Raw genomic sequence first — 17,660 nt, forward strand, 5'->3', positions numbered from 1 at the left:
TGCTGAACACGGAGGTGCCGTACGTTCGGTGCTAAGATTGGTCGGATCATGAAGACGTACGACTACATCAACCGCATTGATAAACGCGTCCGCTTTCGGTCTATGAGGGTATATGGACACACTCTCCCTGCTCGTTGCTATGCTTCTCCTAGATAGATCTTGCGTGATCGTAGGAATTTTTTTGAAATACTACGTTCCTCTACAACAACTAGCAACTAATTTGACACAAGAATCCCCAATTTAACTTGAATTATTATATAGATGAACACCATCACAGAAAACATGAGGTTCAATACTACCCACTTTACGGCTCACATCTTGTGTTCTTCGGTATTAATACGGCTTCTGCTTGTTTGGCTTGTCTCGTGCTGGTATCAAAGAAAGACAGCTCTCAAATGGATTTGCTGGTCTATGATGACCAAGTAGAAGCATCCGTTCCACATAGGTGCCTTTTATAGAAGCATAGGTGCAAGCTCTTCTCGAAATAATTTCACTGATTGGCGAGCCATATATCAGAATCAGCATATCCCGAGTCCCCATCGTCGGCAGCGTCATCACCACCGCCACCATATCCTCCTTCGGACCAGGAGGAGCTCATATGCGGGGTCAAAACACCACCCTCTTCCACCACAACACTTGATCTGCAGATTCCATCTCCTCCATGGCCCAAAGCACGATCTCGATTGGATACTTCGCTTTTTCCATCGGTGAACAACCTCTCGTCCTCCTCTCTACTCGATCCTCGACACCGCCATCACCACCTTGGCCGCCTCCGTTGCGCTCACAAACCAGGAACTAATCTCGCCAGCCTGAACGACCTCACCCCCCCCCCCCCCCCCCCGCGCCGTGATATGTGCCATGCGTGCCTCCCACTTCGCCATCCAGATCTAGATGGAAAGGATAGCAGCGACCAAGTGCAACCGGAGACGAGAAAGCGAAGTGCGAGGAGCCCTACGACGAAGGGGGAGAGGCGAGCCCTACGACGAAGGGGGAGAGGCCGAGGAAAATTGAGTTGGTGGTGTCCATGTGTGAGAATGACATGTATCGGTTTGTTGCTCGAATTTCTGCGACAAAAACGGGAATGATCATTTGGTAGCGGGATTTCGACGTCAAAATTATTGCCGCTTCACTAAAAACAACCTTTCATCACTCAATACCCGAGAAAAAACCCTTTATTACTCACCACTCCCTCCGTCCCATGATAATAAGTATGTTTTGAAGAGAGCAATTGTTAAACCTTCTACAAGGTTACGCAAGAGAGAATCAGGATAGAATCATCATTGAGTTGATGAATCCCTGGCCTTGGTTGCGTGGAGTGAGTGAGTGAGTGACAACCATGCCGCGGTTTACCCGACCCCACCGGTCAGGCTGCGATGCAGGGTACCCCGAGAGGATACGGCGGCTATAAAGGAGGACGGTGCTGCGCACCCGTTGAACATGCCACTCATCACTCGACGCATGCAGTGTACCGCCGCACACTGACATCGCTCGCTCGCTCTCTCTCCCCTCATTACTCGCATCATTACAGCTCCCTCTGTCTCACTCCCTATCCGTCTCTGCTCCATCTGACTCTCCCACAATCCACACCTGCGACACGTCTCTGTGCGAGCGCAGTGTGCTCCGCCAGTGAGCGGGGAGTGGAAGGAGAATCCGGCCGGCGGGACAAGCACGGACGGCCAGCAATGCTCCCTCGCTCGCCTCCCCACCTCCTGCCATGGCGGTCCCTTGTGCTCCTCTTCCTGGCCTTGGCGGTCAGCAGCAATGGCGTTTCTGCGACCGCCAAGGCAAAGGCCAAGGCACCGGCGGCGCCGCCCAAGCCGGCCGGGTTCGGGTACAAGCTGGTGTCCCTGGTCCAGCGCCCCAACGGCGGCGGCCTCGTCGGCTGCCTCCAGGTGAAGCGCCGCTCCTCCACCTACGGCCCTGACATCCCCCGCCTCAGGCTCTTCGTCAAGTAAAGCTTCTTTCTTTTCTCCGCAGTTTTTTTTCTTTTTAGTAGTACTAATTCGCAGTGCTCTATGTTGATTCCACCGGCTGTGCTAGTACGAATATTACTACTACTTATCTTTGTTTGAGGGGAATGTTTGTTCGTGCTTGCAATGATTCCCTGTTCGATCTGTTCTCAAGAAAAGGTGAAAACAGCATCCCAAATTCGAGGGAATTGGTCTGTGAATGGAACCACAGGCATAAACATGCTCAAGAAACCAAGAGATTAGACGCATAACAATGCCCAGCTTATAATTTGTTTCCCATATTTTAGTACTGGTACAATGTGTGTTCATTGCTTCCATGATTAATCCGTCCAGCCGGCCGGATTAGTGGAGTATTATATATGCATTCCAATCATGAGTGCTCCTAATTTATTACTACACTAGTATTCTAGTGAAATGCAAGCTCGTGCATTTTGTTAATGGTGGAATGCGTTCGCGGTGCTACTTGTGCAGGCACGAGACCAAGGACAGGGTGCGGGTGCAGATAACGGACGCGGAGAAGCAGAGGTGGGAGGTCCCCTACGACCTGCTCCCGCGGGAGCCATCCCCGCCCCTCGGGCCCGCCACCGCCGGCGGCGCCCCCTTCACCGCCGGCGAGTACCCGGGGCAGGACCTCGTCTTCACCTACGGCCGCGACCCGTTCTGGTTCGCCGTGCACCGCAAATCCACCCGTCAAACCCTCTTCAACACCAGCCGCGCCCCGCTGGTGTTCAAGGACCAGTACCTGGAGGTGTCCACGCGGCTGCCCGGCGACGCCGCGCTCTACGGCCTCGGCGAGAACACGCAGCCCGGCGGCATCAAGCTCCGGCCCAACGACCCCTACACGCTCTACACCACCGACGCCTCCGCCATCAACCTCAACACCGACCTCTACGGCTCCCACCCGGTGTACGTCGACCTCCGGAACATCGGCGGCCGCGGCGTCGCGCACGCCGTGCTGCTCCTCAACAGCAACGGAATGGACGTGTTCTACACCGGCACCTCGCTGACTTACAAGGTCATCGGCGGCCTCCTCGACTTCTACTTCTTCGCCGGGCCGACGCCGCTGGCCGTGGTGGACCAGTACACCGCCATGATCGGCCGCCCCGCGCCCATGCCGTATTGGGCATTTGGTAACCAACCCATCAACTCTCTGCCTGCCTTGATATATTTTATTTTGTTCATGTTAATTAGTTTTCTTTAGCCAATGCTGCTACATATGGAATGAGCCAAATTCCACCAAGAATAGTAACCACAATTATATCTAGCTCCCCTTAATTAGTAGTAACCTTTGTTCAAAGTAGCACTAGTCATTCGTATATGCCAGCCAGGCATCATCTGAAGGCCCATCCAGAAAAATAGCCTCCGTGTACTCCTGAATCTGTCATTGTCTGAACTTTTGCTCCAAGAAGATACGGTATAAATTTTCATTGTCTGAACACCTGTTCAGTTCTGTCTTTGTTATCCGTGGAATTTTTTGTAGTATTTGTTTCTGTCAATAAATGTAGTATAATACTAGGTTCGATTCAGAATGGCAGTGGGCTCAGTAACTTATTGATGCTCACTAATTTGATACCATCTTGAATACCCGTGTTATGAATCTTCCTACTGGTAGATATTGTTGGCTATCTCTCACGTGATACTGGAAGACTTTACTTGCATCCTAGTGATATTCCCAGCTCGTGGACCAGCTTTGCTCTGAGAATGTCTCCGCAAAAACCAAAGACAAAACTTGCTCTGAATATGGTCAAGAGACCTGAGAGACAATACCAAACGGCAATAAATCACAGCACTTGTCTTGCATTGCATTTCTTGCAGTAGATGTGGTCCAATTGCTACCACCAAATACCTGCATCTTACACTTCTGTAAACGTAGAGTTTTTTACTCCGCAATGACCATTTCACATTCAGCATTTGAATTTTAACATTGCAATCTGCGAACCTCTTATGTAAACTTCTTATGTAGATGTGGTCCAGTTGCTATCACCAATACCTCCAGCTCACACTTATGTAAATGTAGAATGTTTTTTACTCTGCAGCAATTCCTCCACATCCAGCACAGAGCATTTGAAAAAGAAAATGACATTAGCATCTGCAAATGTCTTACTGATTTTTGCTCTTGTTTACAGGGTTCCACCAATGCAGGTGGGGATACCATAACCTTTCGGTGGTCGAGGATGTCGTGGAGAACTACCGGAGCGCGCAGATCCCCCTCGACGTGATCTGGAACGACGACGACCATATGGACGCCAGGAAGGACTTCACGCTCAGCCCCGTCAACTACCCGCGCCCCAAGCTGCTGGCGTTCCTCGACAAGATCCACGCGCGCGGGATGAAGTACATTGTCCTCATCGACCCCGGCATCAACGTGAACAGCACCTACGGCGTGTACCAGCGCGGCATGGACCGCGACATCTTCATCAAGCTCGACGGGCAGCCATACCTCGCCCAGGTCTGGCCCGGCCCCGTCTACTTCCCGGACTTCATCAACCCGAACGGCGCCTCGTGGTGGATCGACGAGGTGCGCCGGTTCCACGAGCTTGTCCCGGTGGACGGCCTCTGGATCGACATGAACGAGGCCTCCAACTTCTGCACCGGCAAATGCACCATCCCGACCACGCACCGGTGCCCGGACCCGACGTCGAAGGAGCCGTGGCTGTGCTGCCTGGACTGCAAGAACATCACCAACACCAGGTGGGACGAGCCGCCGTACAAGATCAACGCCTCCGGGAAGTCGGCCCGTCTCGGCTACAACACCATCGCCACCAGCGCCGTGCACTACAATGGCATCCTGGAGTACAATGCCCACAGCTTGTATGGCTTCTCGCAGGCCATCGCCACGCACAAGGGGCTGCAGAGCATCCAGGGCAAGAGGCCGTTCATCCTGACGCGGTCCACGTTCGTCGGCTCCGGCGCCTACGCCGCGCACTGGACCGGCGACAACAAGGGCACCTGGGAGGACCTCCGCTACTCCATCTCGACAATGCTCAACTTCGGCATCTTCGGCATGCCCATGGTCGGCTCCGACATCTGCGGCTTCTACCCGGCCAGCCCGCCGCCGCTGGAGGAGCTCTGCAGCCGGTGGATCGAGCTCGGCGCCTTCTACCCCTTCTCCAGGGACCACGCCAACTTCGCCTCCCCGAGGCAGGAGCTGTACCAGTGGCAGTCCGTGGCGAGGTCGGCCCGGAACGCGCTCGGCATGCGCTACAGGATGCTCCCGTACCTCTACACGCTCAACTACCAGGCGCACCTCACCGGCGCTCCCGTGGCGCGCCCGCTCTTCTTCTCCTTCCCGGACTTCGCGCCGTGCTACGGCGTGAGCAGGCAGTTCCTCCTCGGCGCCGGCGTCATGGTGTCCCCCGTCCTCGAGCAGGGCGCCAGCTCCGTGGACGCGGTGTTCCCGCCGGGCACGTGGTACAACCTGTTCGACACGAGCAAGGCGGTGGTGTCCACGGGCTCCGGCGCCGCCGTCAGGCTCCCGGCCCCGCTGAACGAGGTGAACGTGCACGTGCACCAGGGCACGGTCCTGCCGCTGCAGCGCGGCGGCACCATCTCCCGTGACGCGCGCGCGACGCCGTTCACGCTGGTGGTCGCGTTCCCGCTGGGCGCGGAGGACGCGGACGCGGAGGGCGCCGTGTACGTGGACGACGACGAGCGGCCGGCCATGGTTCTGGCGGAGGGGCAGGCGACATACGCGCGGTTCCACGCGGCCGTGCGCGGCGGCAGGGAGGTGACGGTGCTGTCGGACGTGGCCCTGGGGAGCTACAGCATGCACAAGGGGCTCGTCATCGAGAAGATCACCGTGCTGGGGCTACACGGCGCCGGCAAGGACCTCGCCATCCAGGTCGACGGCGCGGACGACGCCACCGCCGTCGCCACGTCGAGCCCCTACTTCGCGGCCGCGGACGCCGCGCAGGTGCTGCGCCAAGGAGAAGAAGAGGACGCCGTGGAGGGTGAGAAGAGGGGCGTGACGATGGAGGTGGGCGGGCTGGCGTTGCCGCTGGGGAAGAGCTTCACCATGACGTGGAACATGCACATCGAAGCATAGGTTAATCGAGCTACATTTGCCTGTGCTTCCATCTGCATGCCCGTTCTTCGTTTGATTACTCGCGTATCTAATCTAGAGTCTAGTGGTTCCGTAACTTGTGTGGGGGTTGGTTACTTACCCTCGAACACCATTTTCTGAACTCTGATTCGCCATTGAAGCTCACTCTTGCAGGGAACAATAAAACTGCATTTCGGCCATTTTGCTCTGCATATCAAGTTTTCCCTTGGAGCTATTTTTTTCTTCCAAAATGAGGAAAAGCTTGCCCCATCAATTAATTAAGTATCCCTCAAGTGACCTAAACCGTCTTACATTAGTTTACATAGTTTATGGGCACTAGCACCCAGCAGATATTTTTATAGAAAAAGCCCACCTAAATGAGATCGTGGAAAAATTCGCTCCCGACGGGAGTTGAACCCCGATCTGCAAGGATGCACCATCGTGTCCAGGTCCACTTCTCAAATTTTTTTGAAACGAGGCAAAAGATTTGCCATTTCATTGATTAAGAAGAAGGTTTAAGACAAAGCCGCAAGCGGCAAAAGGTAAAAGATTACTCTCGCGGCATTACAATACCCAAGTGCTTGGCACCTGCCAAAGCCCAAAGCGACACCTCTTGCTTGATCTTGTTAACGATTACCACCGGAGGGACTGCAACGTTGCGAAAGACTCTCGCGTTGCGCTCGGACCAAATCTCCCATGAGATGAGCATCATCAATGAGGCAAGGGCTTTGGGCAAGCCGAGACGAATCTGAAGGTTATCGTTCCACCATCCTTTGACCGAAGCGCTCGCCGACCAAGAAGAAGTAGAGATGTGGTGCATTCCGAGCCACGGGAGAATGTCATTCCAGATGCGCAAAGAGAAGCGGCATTGGAAGAGAAGGTGGGCCGCGGACTCCTGCACTTGCTTGCAGAGAGGACACAAGCCGCAGTTGGGCCACCCACGACGGATCAAGCGGTCTGATGTCCAGACCCTATTAAGGATCCACGGTTGGAGATACCCTAACATCCTACGTCTGTCTTTTCCCTCCGCAAATCTCATCAAGAAATACCGGCAAAGAAAAGACATGTCTTCTTTCTGGACATCTAAGAGCATCTCTAATAGACCATGTATAAAGCCGCGACACACAAAATAACCGTCAAAATACGGGTCGGCGCGGGAAATGCTGCCTGACCAGACCCCGCAAACGTGTCCGACCCGTAAATTTTTTTGAGGGGCGCGGCAAAATCCCGACCCCAACCCGCAAAAACACAGGTTTTCGCCTTGCCCCTACGATGCCCCGTATCCCAGGAAAGCGGTTGGCGGGAGGGACATTTCACCCCGCACCCTTTCCCCACCCCCTTCCGCCGCCGCCCGCCATTAGTAGCTATAGGATGTGTGTTGCCTAGTGATTGGCGTGATGTGGTCTTTGAGCTTCATGCCGGTGATTGCAAGTGGTGCCCGGTGGAAGGCGTTCACTTCACAAGCTCACTGATGTTACAAAAGTCCTTTCGCGACATCATCTATGTTACAAAAGATGAAGACAAAAAAAAATCCGCAGCTCAAAAAGAGGATGACAAGAAAAAAAATCGAGATAGGCGTACATGCAATGGCAATGCACCAGATGACCAGAGGGCGGCAATTAATGTCCACGAGGCATGTTCGTTCTCCAGACCCAGCAGACATCTTACTCGATTTTCACATTGTTGCTTTCTTTGCTCCTCGAAGTCTTGCATAGTCAGGGTCAGTGACAGCGCCGTGGGATGCTAAACACTCAGGACTGATTTCGCACGGTGATTCATGCTCTCTGTTGCTGTGCTTCACCTGCCCTTTTGTCGCTACAGGAATTGGCGCCAACACCTTTTATTTCTTTGCGGTGGATTGGCGCCAAATACCGTTTGGAGTCGAGGACTAGATAAAGCTGGCTGCTGGAATCTTTGACGGATCGAAGTGGCGCCGACCGCTCGCAAGCAGAGCATGCAGGCCAAATCATGGAAGGAATTCGATCCCGTTCGGCAGATGGCTTTGCTGGCTCTCGTCTACGGTAGGTTGATTGGCTTTTCTGACTGTTGCCAATGACGAAATCAAGTAAAACAAACATCTACGTTTTCTATGCAACTGCCTAAGGCCGTCTTCAAGGCGGACCCGTAAACCTTTCGTAACCGTTCAGATCACGCTGTCCGGACCGCGGAGGCAATCCAACGCCGATCTGTATCGGTCCGTGGGACGGTCAGGACATGATTTCTCCCGCAAATTGAAGACAAAAGTGCGGGAGGTTTGTCGGAGTCCAGACACCCAAAACATCGCTTTCCGACACTCCTGGCCCACCCAATCCCCCTCACGGTCTCATTTTTCTTCCACTCTGCCCCTTCTCCCTCTGACTTTGTATCCGCACCCTCCACCTCCGTCGTTGCTGCTGTTCGTCTCCGACCGCCACAAAGCCATTGCCGGATGTCCGCAACGAGCAACAACGCGTCCGCTCGCCGTTCCGACGGAGCTTTCCGCCCTGGAGCCGTGTTGTACCACAGGTCAGCGGGATGGCCATTTACGTGCACACACTGCTAGATGAAACTGAAGGGAAAGTATGTGTGGGAGGACATGATCCGTTCCTGAAAAACTTGTTGGACATTCGGGATCTAGTCAAATTTGAGACCTTATTGTACTAGAATTGATTTGCATGCTATGTATAGATGATTTGTGTTGTTTCCTATCCGAACTTTAATGGATATTGGCCGGTTTGAATGAATTCCGTCCGGTTAGTTAAAATGCGGTTTGAAATGTATGCAGCTAGCGTTGAATGGGTGCCTCCCGCATCCGTGTCCGTGGACTGATCCCCCTGTCCGCGGGCGGATGCGGGAGCTTTTTTTGCGGGTTGCCGTTGAAGATGCCCTAACTACGTAGCACCAGCCTGGGCTATGCTTGGTGGCGCAAACTGCATACATATTATAGCCAGAGAGGTACCTGTAAAACACGAGGACATTTTTATGGTTGTCGTGAGATGATAATTACCTTTAGCAACGCATGGCAAATATTGGCAAAAACTGCACTTTTTCTCGCGACGACTCAAATTTAGAACCATTATAGATGTCAATTCCTGTTAGATGAGGACATTTTTTATGAACTAAAATTGTCATAAAAATGTTTGACTATCATGGTAAAAATCTGACGTCGGATTTGTATATAGTTGAGTCCCATTATATTATCATCGCAAATTTTACTCGTTGGATCATCATCCAACGTCCAGCAACCATCACACACCGACAGTGTGAATCATATTTTTCTCTTCTTCCTTCCATCAACCTACCCTCATCACCGTGCTTTTTGCCGCCGTGACCATCCCTCTAAATTCCGCCGACATTGACCCGTCACTGTAGCTCGACCTGGACCCGTCAACCTCCCTCTTCCTAGGCCACTGCAACTCGCTGCCACTCGCAGCGTCATCCCCGTCTAGGACGAGGTCCTGGCTCGACCTCGTTGGGGTGGAGGCTAGTCGCTGCGCTCTCATGTCGCCCAAACTTCAGCCTCGAGGGAAACAAAAACTCGACTGAAACAAAGTTTCAGGCATCCCTTTTTTTTAGAATAAAAGTTTCAGGCATCTGACGTGTACGTATCAAATCCGCAAGATTTTGCGTGAGGCAAACGGTTGACACCAAGAAATATCCGTTGCCTGCACGGCTGCACCTCTGAGCGTTAGTCCATGTCGTGGAGCAACGGCCTAACACGCCTCGACGGTGAATCCGTGCATGCATATGTTGGGGAAAGGCGCGACAAACCAGTCACGATGCCAGACACCGGTACACGCCACACAGGCTACACCCCAAGGCGCTTCAGCCTCCTCAATCCACATGTCACGAGTCTTTACACACGGCCAAAACTCTGATCCCATCACCCCATGTGCAATGTGTGTGGAGGCCCCATGAACAGATCACATGCCTCGTCGACTAACATCTTACTGCAGCAATTTCGATTACAGTACATGTTAATCACCAAAGTCCAAAGCAGACGTACGTACGTGACCGATCGACTGTAAGCATATATTTCTAGATGATTACTGCAAACATATATTCTCCTGGAGTCCTGGTGATCTTTGCTAGCTTGCATTGATGCCTAGTGATCGATTCAAGTGTTACTGGCCATGCAAGCACAAGCAAGAGATTAGCTAGAGTATCCCGGATACGTTCAAAGATGTGGTCCCGTAACAAGCGCTTGTAACGAATCGATCGGTTGCGGTTGACGGTAGACCACGAATTATGGCACTGCAACTCAGGGGCAGGGGCTGTTTGGTTTGAGACTAAAGTTTGCCTAAGGCTGCCACACCTAAGGTTAGGCAAGTTTGATCAATTTGGGTGGGTGTTTGGTTCAAGACACACCTTAGGCAAGCCACACCAAGATCCCACATTACATACACTCAAAAAATGCGGCAAATTCCCTTAACCTTGCCAACTTGTGGCTCTCATTTTGAAGAACTAACCTTAGACAAGTGTGACAATATTGTATGGCAAAGTGTGGCATGATTAGCCCTAGAACCAAACAGCCGCTCATTACGACGATGGCTGCTAGCCACCTGACGCGACGATGGCTTGCGTGACACTCTGAGTGTTACGCGACCATGTACACAAGAGCGCAACACGTAAGCACGTTGCCATGCGTAGGGAACACAACACGGTTTATGTGCAGTGCAGTAGTGACAAGGTGTCAAATAGGTCCGTCATTTTCGTTTAAACTCGTCACTATTAGTGGTTAAGTGGTTTTGGCCGACAATCACAGCCTCGGTCACAGGATATGTAGACACGTGGCCGTGGACCGCTGGTTTTGGCGTGCGCCTGTGCGGCGAAATGACACGAGATCGCGGGGCTGCTTTGGACAGACTAGGCGCGTGATAGAGTGAGGCTTTGTCGCGTCAAGTACGTGGACCGGTGGTGGCGGCCAGCGTGACATGCATGCATGAGATCGGTGCTGCTACCCGCATGGATATGGGATCTTCTTGGGGCAGTGTGTGTGCGGCCACGGGACCAGCCTGCTTGCTGCTATCTCGGGTCCACCGGTCGGGACGTGAGGATGAGATGAAAGGGACGGACCATGTATCCTGCGCGGAGTAGACATGGGCACGAGCATGCGTGCTGGTGGGACACATTTGTTCTGCAGGCCTCACACTGTCGTGTGGGCGGATTTGAGCATAGGAGCCGAGATGCTAAGAACAAACTTAGTAGCTAGAGTTGTCATATTGACCCTTTTTATATAGATATTGAGTGTGAAGGTTGCCGAGGTGATGCGCAAACTAAGAGTCTCTATATTATGAGACGGAATTGTGAATAAAACAAGTTTTATTAATCTCTCTGCCATCCCATATGAGGTGAAGACCACATTATGTCATGTAGAGCACCCCCAAACATTGGCCCCGAGACACTACCTGGAGGACAAATATGGGGGACGCTACATAAATTATGACAAGTCTGCTAGAGTGCCTTTTTTTGTGTGAGAATCGCCATATCTACAACTGTTATGGTGATTGGGTCATTATGGTGACTCTTCAGAAAAACTCATCATTTATATAACGATTTTTGATGAAATGACCACTCTAACAGAGTCGTTGCTCGGCTCCAAAACACCATAATTTATGGTGGACGTTGGTTTGGAGCACTCTCTATCAGCTAACTGTTCAGGTGGGAGGGAAGTTTCGTCACCAACCTCATCCTCCCGTCTCGCGCGTCTTCTCTCATTGCCAATGGTGCAGACGGCCATGGCACTAAGGACAATCTAAAAAATTTCCTTGTATACCCATGAGGTTTTCATACTACAAATTATGATAGATTTCTCATGATAACAAAATGCAAGCAATTCCTATACAAAGCGCTATTCGGGAACACATATATTGCATACCCTAAAACCCATAACAGGTAAAGAATACTCCGGCAATTACATAACCATGTGTATCTACCTAAAGACTATAAACTCCTACCTGCGAGCAAACTAAGGGTAACAATTACCAAAATCATGCGTATGCTCAGATTGCATTCACTAACAAACAAGACCAAGATACAACATTGAACTCTGCTATTTTAAACATATATTTTTTATCATGCAATTATATTTCAATCCAATTTAGACATATATAACATGGAAAGAGTTTATTTTTCGCAAAACACTACATTTTCATGAACAAAAATAAAAAGATCCATTCAATGCTTGTGTGGATACAAATGCTAAGATTTTATTCCGCCATCATCTCAAGAGAACATAGTCGTTGTTCCGTGAGATGCCTCGCCAGGTTGGGAGGAAGAGTGTAAAACACGAATGTAAATACATCAAGGACCTAATTTAAACCTTAATATGTGATTTTTTTTACATTTTCATAAACTTTTTTTAAAATGTCATTAACACATGTTGAAACGTTTGAATATTTTTTTTACATGTTACAAATTTTTTTGAATCGTATGAAGAGTTTTAAAAATTCCTTGAACATCTTTACATTTCACGGAAAAAAATCAATATGCGGCGAACCATGTTATAAGCTTAAGTAAAGTAATTTTGAACATATATATACTTCAAAATATAAAGAAAGTAAAAAAGTAGTGCTACAGTTCATAGAGGAGAACCGGTGCTTCATTTTTGCACTATATGGTTTTAAAAGGACAAAAGGTACATTCGTAGAGGAAACCCAGTGCTAAGGTGTAACGGGCCAGCCCATTAAAGGAGCACTGTTGGTGAGAAATTCTAGAAAACAATTTTTCGATCAAGTAAACATAAAATACACAATTGATCACATAATCATGGTTATGTAGATATTTTCTTTACTAGGGCTTTTACCTCGGTATAAGAGGGTTAACCGAGCTAAGAAAGTTTTTTGATATGGGTGTTATCGATGGAATTACCAATGGAGTGGTCTTGCTAGTTTTTTCTATAGGAGAAGAAACTAAATATGTAAGGGGAGGTCGAGTATTGTCTTATATATTCTTTTTTTACGTTATGTATCTCTGTTATTATTATTATTATTATTCTTTCTTAAGTTAAGGAATTAATAACAAGTCTTTTTCAAAAATAACTATCCTATCCCCTTATACAATCTCTCTATATCCTTGTTACTTAAGGTAAGTATTGTACAATAGTCCAGTTTTCCATCATTTTTTCTATTCCTCCATGTAAATAGGCTAATATGGGTTAACAATCAATAACATCCTCATCATCAGTGGCGGAGCTTGCTCCAAAAAGCTGGGCGGGCTGGTGGGCCTGGCTGCAAGGGATTCTTACTACCTGGCTGGGTGGGCTGGATGGTCTGGCTATAAATGTGAGGAGGAGGTCCAGAGCTGGGCGGGTCATGGCCCGTTCGGCCTTGCTTAAGCTCCGCCAGTGCTCATCATCAAGAGTAACTGGTGACCCTCCCCAACGTCTCGCAATAAGCGGGTTATACTGAAGTCACTAATTAAGGGGTACCCTTTGCAATGATCACTTTCAAATATCTCTATTGCAGACAAGTGGCACTTGTCGCAATCTGATAATTTTCCTCTATTTTCGTAAATTCATTTTAAAAAATGTTTTATCTGTTGAACTATGTGTCCAAATCTTGAACTGTTTTCATCGTTGGATTTCTTGCGTCGAGATCTTAGAAATCAGATCCCATATTAATAGGTTTCGACAAACTTTTTTTCAAAAAAACCAGAAAAACTAGAAAAAGATACGAGAACAAAAAAAGAAAAAGAAACAAAACCGAAAGAAATGCGGAACCCAGAGCACAGTTGTGTTTTCCCCTTTTCATGGAAGCACATGTTGGGTTTTCCCCATTTCGTGAAGCATAGTCCGTGTTTATTCCTTTTCACGAAGCACATGTTGTTCTTCTCCATGTTTGTGAAAGTATAGTTGTGCTTCTCGTTGAAGCATAGTTATGCTTCTCTCATTGAAGCATAGACTGCGCTTTTCGTCAAAGAACAACTGTGCTTCTTGTGGAATGGCAGGCTACGCTCCTCGCAGAAGCATAGACTGCGCTTTTCCCATCTCGGGAAGCACAACTATTCATGTCACAAAAACACATCTTTTGATTCTTGCACAAAAGCGTTGCTTCCTAAAAGAAGTAAGAAAAAATGATATACATATATTTTCCACCAAAACCTACGGAAAACCAATCAAAAACCAAAAAGTTAAAAAACCATGAAAAAACTACATAAAACTCGACAACATGTGCAGAAAGAAAAAAAAAGTGTCCCGAGCGCGAAATGTGGCGGCGTTTGGGCGCACCACTTGGCGCGCTTGAGGGGCTAGGAAAGTGACCGCTACGGTTGCCCCCGAAGGGGTCCAGTCAGCTAGTCGCTCCTGAGTTATAGTCTTGCCGGGCGATCCTATTCAGCATGTAGAACGACCTACCACGTACCCCACACGTGCCCGGTGCTCTCTATGGGCTGGTCCACTGTTGAGGAAATCGTAACTATTACCTGCTCGGTTGGCTGGCGAGCAGGGGATTAATAGCCGAATCGGCAAGTTAATCCATTAATTGGACAATTTATCGGCTTATCGATTACTCAGTGACCCGACAAGTACGGATTAATCTGTAAATTAACTGGTTATTCGGATAAATTTTTGAACAGAGGGCTGGCCCATGCCAGTTTTCACCCCATCTGTTGGCGAAGGTTCTAGGACCTCCCCATAACCCTTTTTTTCTTTTTTCTTCCTTCTTCTTCCTTTTCTTTTTTCTTTATCTTTTTTCTTTTTCCAAATCCATGAACTTCCTTTCCAACTCGTGAATCATTTCGCATCCGTAAGTTTTTTCAATTATGTGATTCTCAAATTCATTATGTTTTAAAGTTGCGCACAAATTTTGAAGTTCATGTACACTTTTAAAATTTATGATTATTTAAAATCTGTGCACATTTTCCGAAATACCAGAGTAAATTTCAAATTCATGACAATTTTTTGAAATCTGAGGATATTTTCCAAATTTCTGGGCATTTTTGGAAATCCAAAAATATATTTTAGTCTCATGAACATTTTCTAAAATTTGGTAATATTTTAGAATTTTTGAATTTGTTCCGAAGTTTATACCAACATTTTTTGAATCAGCAGACATGTTTCCAAATAATTGACCATTTGTTGAAATCACAAAGTTTTTTTCGAATTCGATTACATTTTATAAAGTCTGTGAACATTTTCTTTTCAATTTGTAAATATATTTAGAAATTTCGAAAGTTTCTAAATTTTTTGACCATTTTTTAGAAATATTAAACATTTATTCTATTAATGACAATTTTAAAGAGGCAAAAATGGAAATTAGTAGAAACAAAGGGGAAAAAGGGCTGCACGCGGGTACACTCGCCTGAAGGTTTCTCGCTTAGAGCAAGTCCTACGTTACACTCGCCTGATGGTTTTTCTGCGCTCATTGTAATGGTCCGTCCACTTCTCCTCGCTCGCTCGATCGCTTGATGTGCTTGTTTGTGGCCGTTTTGTTTTGTTTTCTTCTCTTTCTTTCTTTTTCATTTTCTTTTGATTTGCTTCTTCATTTTCTATGAAGTTTCTTTATTTATTTTCTTTTTGTTTCTTGTTCTCAATTTTTTTATTAGGTTCTCTCCTCTTTTCTTCTTTTTCAATTTTTTATTCTCTGGTTTCTTGCTTCCTTTTTCTCTTCGGTTTTCTTTTGCTTCATTATTTGAGTTTCTTTTTTTCCTTTTCTGATCTTTTTTAAAGCACACTTTTAAATATCTCATATACGTCAAGAATTTGTGTTAATACATGCTTAACTTTTTTCAAATACAGGAATAACATTTTTTCCAAATAAATATTTCAATATCTATTGTTATCATACACTTTGTAAAATTCAGGTCCAAAGCTTTTTTTTAATACAGGAATAAAATTTTCTCATAGAAATGAATAACGTTTTTAAGATATATGTTTTGATGTCTAATTTTGTCATACACATCTTATATTTCTCTTATAGATCTGATACATAAGTTATACATGTATAACATTTTATATAGATATTTAATATTTTCTGAATACTACATTAAAATTTTTCAAACATATGATTCGCGTGTCTTGTTACAGTCTACATTTTGTAATAGATTAAGAACAGTCTTATACACTAATATTTTTCCAGTACATGATTAAAAATTTTGAATACTTATAATTTTTATATCTCCTTTTTCTCATAGACATTGCACATTTTTTGTATACATCAGATTTATTTTTTCAATAAATCACTAACATATAAAAATGTAGGGAAAATGTGAAAAAACAACATAAAAAATAAGACACTGGCCTCCCTCGCGCAGGGCCTGCCCATTCACGGGCGTGTGGTTGCGCGCACGTTGGTTGGACCGGCCCATTCGCGGGCTCCTTCAGCGAGAGCTGACTCTGTGTCGCTTGAAGCGAGAGATAGGGCCAGTTCTTTTGGTGGCTTTTTTGGCCTTCGTGAATAAGCTGCCTATAGAAGCCCAAACAAAAATATATTTTTAGTAGCCTACTAATCAAGTATTAATTAGTAGGCTTCTAGGCAATTAAATTTAGTTGGGCTTCTAGAATAAGCTGGAATATAGGCCAGCAAAAGAACCGGCCCATAGTCGCACCCGGGGAAGCGGTGGTTGCTCGTTTGGGCAGCTAACATTGAGACCTGTTATTTGGCGCTTCAGGCTCCGATAGGGGGTCGGTGGCGCTCGCTTGATTACTTCGTGGGTCGCGGCACACTATTGCCACCACTCCCTCTCGCGGTTGCTCACTAGCTGATGAGGTTCATTGATATTCTCTTCCCCGTTCGGTATTGCCTACTATACTGACATGGGCATCGGTATCGTATGTAGTTTCAAACAAATTTGTGCACTCCTTTTTTTTAAATCGTGAATTTGACAAAAGTTTGCAGGTTACAAAGAAATTGCGAAACTAAAAAATTATAAAAACTTCAACAAGTTCATAAATTTGAAAAAGTGCATAAATTTGAAAAAAAATCAGGGGATTTGAAAAAGGTTAGCGTGTTCTAAAAAGTTCATGGGTTCTGCCATTCAAAAAAATCTCGAATTTAGAAAACAAAAGGTTATGGCTTTCAAAAAAGTTTATGAAGTTGAATAAAAACTGAGGATTTCAATATATATTAAAAACTTTGTGAATTTGAGTAAGTTCATGAATTTTAAAAAATAGGCAAAATAAAAAATGAAAACAGAAAAGGGTAATGAACGAAACCCGTCCTAGGGAAAACTGAGCAACAAAGCTGAGGAAAAATAATAACAATTTTAATGTGTATGATGCGAACGAGAAAGTATTACCCGTACATGGGCCGGCACGTTTCAATAAAACTCGGTTGGGTGGAGTATTGTAACGAGAGCTTAAGGCGCCAAATAGGAACCAGCATTAGCGCTAGACTATGCGCGATATAGGTGGTCCCGCACGGTCACCTGGGGGGCGAAACGAAAATCATCAGTAAATGCTAAAAAAAATCTAATCTACGCCCTTTTAATTTATTTTCTTCAGGAATTGATCCAAGGCTGGGGACAGCGCCCCCCCCCCCACCCCCTTCCCCCGGCCTTAACATAGCTCCGCCTCTGTTGAACTCGCTCTTAGGGGCAGCCGAGTGCGAGGTCGCATGGATCTTTTTTTGTGTATGATGAGGATGATCTTTTTTCGCGTATGACGTGGACCTATGCAAAATCCTGAAATTACCACAATAAAGGATTTAAGCCACGAGAGATTTCAGTAAAGC

At 47.2% G+C, this 17,660-nt stretch overlaps 1 protein-coding gene across 1 annotated transcript; it reads left to right on the forward strand.

The window, feature by feature from the left end:
• The first annotated feature begins 1,443 nt into the window (after window positions 1-1,443).
• Window positions 1,444-6,212, forward strand: LOC123076901 (alpha-xylosidase 1). Its single transcript, XM_044499052.1, has 3 exons — window positions 1,444-1,951; window positions 2,442-3,100; window positions 4,097-6,212. The coding sequence occupies exons 1-3, from the start codon at window positions 1,683-1,685 to the stop codon at window positions 6,013-6,015; spliced, it is 2,847 nt and encodes a 948-aa protein (XP_044354987.1). The 5' UTR covers window positions 1,444-1,682; the 3' UTR covers window positions 6,016-6,212.
• The last annotated feature ends 11,448 nt before the right edge of the window (window positions 6,213-17,660 follow it).

Source organism: Triticum aestivum, chromosome 3D, assembly GCF_018294505.1.
Source record: "Triticum aestivum cultivar Chinese Spring chromosome 3D, IWGSC CS RefSeq v2.1, whole genome shotgun sequence".
Classification (NCBI taxonomy): domain Eukaryota; kingdom Viridiplantae; phylum Streptophyta; class Magnoliopsida; order Poales; family Poaceae; genus Triticum; species Triticum aestivum.